The following is a 6,275-nucleotide window of genomic DNA, read 5'->3' as shown; positions in this document are numbered from 1 at the left end:
TGGGTAGATGAACAGATGGGTGGATGGATGGAGGGGTGATGGGTAGATGAACAGATGGGTGAATGGATGGAGGGGTGATGGGTAGATGAACAGATTGATGGATGAGTTGATGACAGATGGGTGAATGGATGGCTGGGTGATGGATGGATGAAGGACAGATGAGTGGATGAATGGACGGAGAGATGCCTAGATAGCTACTGTCCTCCCTCTTCATAGATGTGTGTGCTCCCAGGCCTCTACGGATGCTGCCCTCTCCAATTTTTCAGAACCTTGATGTTCTTGATGTTCAATTTCTCAACACCAGTGGACTTGCCAGATATAAAGTTAGAGGAAATGGCTTATCATATGAAGGGAGGGGGCACATTCTTCTAAACATGTGCTGGCAAGTAATGACACTTGTGAGTTGCACTGAGCCTGGCTATAAATTGCATCACTATTCTATGAGAGTGATTTCAAGAACATTGATCATCAGTATTCTAGTCTCTACTACTTATCTCTCTCCAGAGTGGGAGAAGGGCAGGGAGCAGCTGGTGCCGGGTGACTGTGAGCCTTTCAGGTCTGTCGAGAGTCTCGGCCTTCCGTTTGGGGATGGGCTCTCCCCATCCATGAATTGTATGCAGTGGCAATGGCCGTGTGAAGGGCAAGTGATACTTGATTATTTAAATATTAAAGAACATGGCTCTTACTCTTCTGATTGGATGGTGACAGTCAAGTTATGACATTCATTATTGATCTTATCGCCATCTTAGTCACTGCAAAGTGCTCGCTTTGAACGTATGCTGGCACGGGTTTTGCATGACTGTCCCGGCATTCCAGAGTTAAAAGGACATTCAGAATTTGTTTCATCCTTCCAAACTCCACGTAGGAAAAGCCACTATGATATCCCATTTTGGGAGAAAGCAGCCTGTTGTGGAAAACTCCATGGGAACATAGTAAAATGCTTTCAGCTGGATGTCCAGTTACCCCAGTACAAAACCACAGTCCAATACTCACCTCCCCTACTGGAGTTGTGTGACCCTGGTTTCCTTCCTAGCTGAGTGTGAAAGGATTCAATAGACACACATTTGTTTATTTTATTATTTATTATTATTATTATTAATATATTTTTCTGTAGAAGAACTGGGGTGTAGGCGAGAGGTGGGGGGAAATGAGAAGATTCCCCAGAGACCGAGCCGGGATCAGAACCAGCGGATCTACTGAGATCCACTGCTGAGGGGAGCAGTGGGGAGACAGGAGAGGTCTGCTGCACCCCGTGGGCCACTGCCTTGCTGGGGATCGAACTCAGGCCATTGAGGTGATAGTGCTGAGACTTAAGCCCAAGGCCACCAGGGGGGCCCCTGACACCCCCAAAATACTTAATCTGAATCCTTCCAACATTTACCATCTTCATTGCTATGAAGCTCACAGCCCTGATTTCAGAGAGTAACCAGGTGTTCTCAGGACAGAGAAGGCACAGACTTAATCCCAGAGTGCATTCCTCAGTCTAAAATCTCCCCTTCTCTCCTTCCTAGGAAACTACTCAAAGAACCCATGCGAGTGGGACTTTCGACTTCCTCGACCGGACTCAGCATTCAGTAAGTCAACCGCTCCATTACACAAATGCATCCATTTCTTTGATCGCGCTCACTCTGAAAGGCTCGCCTGGCAGGCTGAGGTTCCCACACTTGCTGTCTGTCTTTCTGCGCTGCACGGCTGAGTGGGAGTCGCAGATGAGAGCTGGGCTGGCAGAAGCCTGCCATGGACACAGGCAACATGTGAGCGCGTCCTTGGGTTCAACTACCACGAGGCACTGGGGGTTAAAAGAAAAGGGGCTTTGGTTTTCCTTTTGATCCCTGCGTTTTTCTTCTCTGGAGGCATTTCATGAGCCCCCCAGGCCCGCGACCCTGCGGAGAGAAAGCATCCCAGGGCCACGGATGGGGCAGTGAGTCCGCGTGTTTCTCGAGCCATTGAAGAACAGTCCGTTTTTTGTTCTTTGCAAGCTGGGACATATTATTACTATATAAAAATTACTGCCAAGACAAAACGAAAAAAAAAAGGGGGGGGAGGGATTCTGTACTTTCAGAGGCTGGGGTACGTTTTAGAAATTCTATTTGTTTTTAGCAAGTAAGTGCTTTCCCCGGCTGCCTCTCTCGTTGTGCACAAGGACTTTATTTCTGGTGAAGCGGCCAGACCGCTGTGTGCTCCCCCACTCTGATGTTTTACCGCCTGCCTGTATTTGGGGTACTTCCACCTAGCACCTCGATAAAATCCTGACATGGTTCTCCTCTGTGTTAGGTTGTCAGCAAACAACTTGTTTCATGACTAAATCTGCAATAATTTAACGTATTCTCGCCATCTTCAAAGGTTAACAAAGGGTAGTATGTGTTTTTCTCAAGATGTCGCTGCTTCCTTCAGAGAGTTTAGGATTTCGGAACATATTTTGCTTCCCAGCAGTGGAGGGCTATTTGCTACATCCAGTATCAAAGGCCCAGCCAGAGGTGGGGGTGTGGGGCTCTGGCCTGGAAGGGGCTGCTCAGAGGGAGTCCTCTCCCTGCCCTGGTGTCACGGGGTGGGGGGCGCGTTGTTGCTGGGAAATTTGCATGGTTGATGAGAGAGAAGGAGGAGGAGGAAAAGACTAGGAGAAATGAAAGGATGGTGCATTCCCCGCTCTCTGCATCGAATGACTGCTCTAACCCTGACCAGCTACAGCTTGCATCTCACAGGAGATTACACCCTCAGCTTTTGCTCCCGGTAATAAAGGAAATTTCATGTCTAATACCCTACATGTCACATCGTCTTTTAATGCCTTTGAAGTTCAGGCTACCGCATTTTCCTGATAACTGGGAGGTTTTGTAAGGGGGAGGAGGGGCTGTTTGGTAGGAAATTGGCATAAAGTTAAATATGCAAGTTATTTTAGCGTCCCTTTTGAAGCCAAATCCTTCTCCTGGAAGCTTTTGCCATGCAGGAGCAGGGAGGGAGGGATGAGGAAGGAAGAGTTCCAGGAGGGGTTTTCTGATGAGGTAGGATCCTCCCACCCTGTCTCTTCCTTCTCAACAGGACACAAATTGCTGCTTCTCAGAGTGAGACTCATGCTCTAGCCCTGAGTGGGGGGCTGAAGCTTCTAACCTAGGGGAGATGCTGGTCCCCAAGATAATTAGTACGGTGTTGAAAGGAGCTCGTGTCGATTTGTCTTTGGGTATGGTATTTCCAGATCTACAATTGCAGCCTGGAGAGTAAAGAAAAGTATTAATTTGCTGCTCCACACCTGTGTGCAGATAACCAGTCATTTCTCTTTGTTTATTTTATAAATATATATTTTTTTACATCATTCTTCATTTTGTACATTTTTCCATCTCGATTATAATCCCTGTGGACTTCCCACCACCACTTCACCCCTGTGCCATCACCACAGTCCTGAGTGTTCTTCCCACCCCTGTTTTGATCTTGTTCTCCTTCCCTTTCTGTAGAATGTCTCCGGTTTATAGTTGTTAGTTGACGTTCTTTTTCACTTTATTTCTCTCTCTCTCTCTCTCTCTCTCTCTATATATATATATATATATTTCCTGATCCCTTATACTCCTGCTCTGAGTGAAACTATGAGTGAAACCATCCAACATTTTTCTTTTTCACTCAGCATGATCTTTCCCAGCTCCATCCATGTTGCCGCAACTGGCACACGTTTATCTTTTTGATTGCTGAGTAATAATCCATCGTGTAAAGGATAAATGTCCGAGTCGCCAGTGTGGGAGTGGAGCGCTCTGGCTGGGCCTGTTAGGTTCTGTTCTCCCTGGTGATGGAAGTGTCTGGCAGGCTGCTTCCAGGCAGGCAGAGGGCTCCTTTCCTGGAGAACCAAAGTCAAGTTCCCAGGTAGGCAGGTGGTCAGCACCTGCGTCGCCCATGGGGGTGGGTCTGTGTCTGCTTCACCAGCAGCAGGTGTGGTGGGCTGAGGGCCGGGAAGCTGAAGGTGCTGACCAGGAGCAGGGCTGCAGGGGGGTTGGGTGGCTGGCCCACCCTGCCCAGACAGCGGCTGTGGTTATTATCTTAAGTAATACGTAAGATTGGGGCACTGTGTTGCTTCAGCACCAGTTGCATTTCCTGCTTCTGAAGTTTAGCCTTTTGACTGTTTCTTTTCATCCAGTGTGTCCAGTCTGGGCCATCGGGGTCCTCTGGACAGAGATGGGTGCTGTCTGTGACGCGGGTTGTAAGCTCCTGTGGGCCAGCATCTGAGTGGGACTCAGCTCAGTGCCTGTCTTTGTGCTCTGGCTACAGAAGCTTCTGGAGACAGTGGAAGCGATGTTGCTGGGTGGGCCTGAGCCCCAGAGTAATCGCCTGCAACTGTTCAATTATCTTCTAATGGAAAACTTCCTTGACCTTGTCTCATGTCAGATTATAATTTCATAGCATACTGCATCAAAATTACAATGAACTGAATGAGTAAAAATTAATTGAATGTTTGTCCAATCGAACTTGTCATGATAATGGGAAATTCTTTGTGCCGTCTACTGTGGCGACGAGGACTGAGAAGCCGCGTCTACGTTTCACTTATTTTTAATGAGCGCAAATGTAAACAGCGTCACGTAGCTCCTAACAACTGTCCACATGGGACCGGGCAGCTGTGGCCGACAGGCCCTAAGGAGACGGGGCCAGGGCTGAATCTGCTGACCTTGCTTGCAGGGTGAGAGTCAGCCGCTGGGTGAGCCCTGGCATGTGAGCTGCTGCTGGGCCAGGCCCTGACCGTCTGCCCCTGCAATGCCACATACCTTGCCTCCCATGTGGACCCTCAGTCCAGGGCCAGAGGGTGAGTGGCCTTCTTGGCCTCCTCTTTTTTTTCTTTTAAAGATTTATTTATTTATGCATACTGAACTGGGGTACAAGCCAGAGGTGTAGGGGCAGTGAGAGGATTCCCCAGAGACAGAGCGGGGAGCAGAACAGGCCGACTGATGAAGTACACTGCTGAGGGGAGCGGCGGGCGGGTCAGGAGAGGTCTGCAGGCCGTGTGGGTCAGCCCTGGGGCGAGGATCAAACTTGCACCGGGGCGGCTGTGTCTGGTCAGCAGTGCTGTGCTTTAACACACTGCACACCAGGGAGGGCCCCCTCCCGGCCTCCTCTAACGCCAAGGCACGAGTGTGCCCCCTGGCCAGTGCTGGCCAGGTGCCTGGCTCGCGTGCTGTGAGGATGATGCATCCTTGGTCACGCACAGCGCCCCCTGCAGGCTAGCCGCAGGGGCGGCAGGCTGGGCGCTGTGGCGGTGCTGAGCCCCGGACCGGGAGAGAACCGCCAGGGAGCAGTTGGCTCCCACCTCGGATGGACGGGACGGTTGCCCAGGAGGGCGGATGTCTGACCTTCCCAGGAGACTGTCGTTCCCTGAGGCCACTTGTGTCCTGTCCCTTCTTCAGTCCCCTTCGAAGCTTCTACTCTGCTCTGTCAAGGGATGGGTCTGGGCTCACAGGCTTCAGTCTGTCCTTGGAGCCCAAGGTCACGCGCTGCCTGTGGCTGCGTTTCTTTGCTGCCCTCTGGACGCGAGGGTGACTCCTGTGCTGCGTGCCAAGGCCAGAAGGAGAGCGGGGCTGCCCACCTGCGTGACCCGTCCCTCCCGCAGCCCCTGCCCCAGGCGTCAGCATCACCTGCTGCGTCTTGCTCATCTCCAAGCCCCAGCACAACCACCCCCAAGAGCGTCCTCGCCTCCCTGGCTGGGCCTTTCTCTGCTCCACCCTCCTGCGCCTGGGAAGGCGCCCAGCTGGTGTCGGCGCCTCCAGCGTTCCCCTTGGGTGCCAGCTCCTGAAGGACAGCGCCTGGAGGAGCTCTGTGAGCAGTCACCGGCCCCTCGGCCTGCTCTGAGAACCCTAAGCCGCGCCGCTCAGGGACGCCAGTTGATCCCGGGCTTCGGGACAAATTCACCTCCTGCACCAGCCCCGTGGACTGGTCTCCCAGGGGCACCGCCTTCCCTCCCAGGCAGAGGCGCCTTCAGCCTCCTGGGACCGGACCCTTTCCAGGCCCTTTCCTGCACTTCCCGCGGGTAAAGAAAGCCGTAAGTCCGTTTTCCGTGCAGAAGGCGGACCCCAGGGCTCTATTTTGAGAGTCTGGGGCTCAGCGGGGCCCAGCTCCGGCCAGGGGAGCACAGCGTAAGGCTGCGTGGAGCGGGAAGGAGCGTGGCGGGCCCGGGAGGGGTCTCAGCGTGAAGTCCGCAGCGGCGTCCAGCCAGCACCAGGAGCACCGGGCAGGGGCCTTAGCGGGGCTGACGCCAGGCAGGGTGCGGGGCTGACGCCAGGTGGGGTGCGGGGCTGACGCCAGGGGGG

General features: G+C 52.7%; 1 protein-coding gene across 7 annotated transcripts in view; it reads left to right on the top strand.

Annotated features, from left to right (window-relative positions):
* RBFOX1 (RNA binding protein, fox-1 homolog (C. elegans) 1) overlaps positions 1 to 6,275 on the top strand; it is a 1,380,973-nt gene that overhangs the window by 324,882 nt on the left and 1,049,816 nt on the right. For all 7 annotated transcript variants that reach the window (XM_012731793.1, XM_012731784.1, XM_012731788.1 and 4 more), the window contains exon 3: positions 1,512 to 1,574. In XM_012731793.1, coding sequence (XP_012587247.1) covers positions 1,512 to 1,574 — 63 coding nt within the window. The remainder of the gene's footprint in view (positions 1 to 1,511; positions 1,575 to 6,275) is intronic.

Source organism: Condylura cristata, unplaced genomic scaffold (genome assembly GCF_000260355.1).
Source record: "Condylura cristata isolate star-nosed mole 26May11 unplaced genomic scaffold, ConCri1.0 scaffold00032, whole genome shotgun sequence".
NCBI lineage: Eukaryota > Metazoa > Chordata > Mammalia > Eulipotyphla > Talpidae > Condylura > Condylura cristata.
Note: the sequence above shows the minus strand (reverse complement) of the source record. Positions and strands in the feature narration are given on the sequence as shown.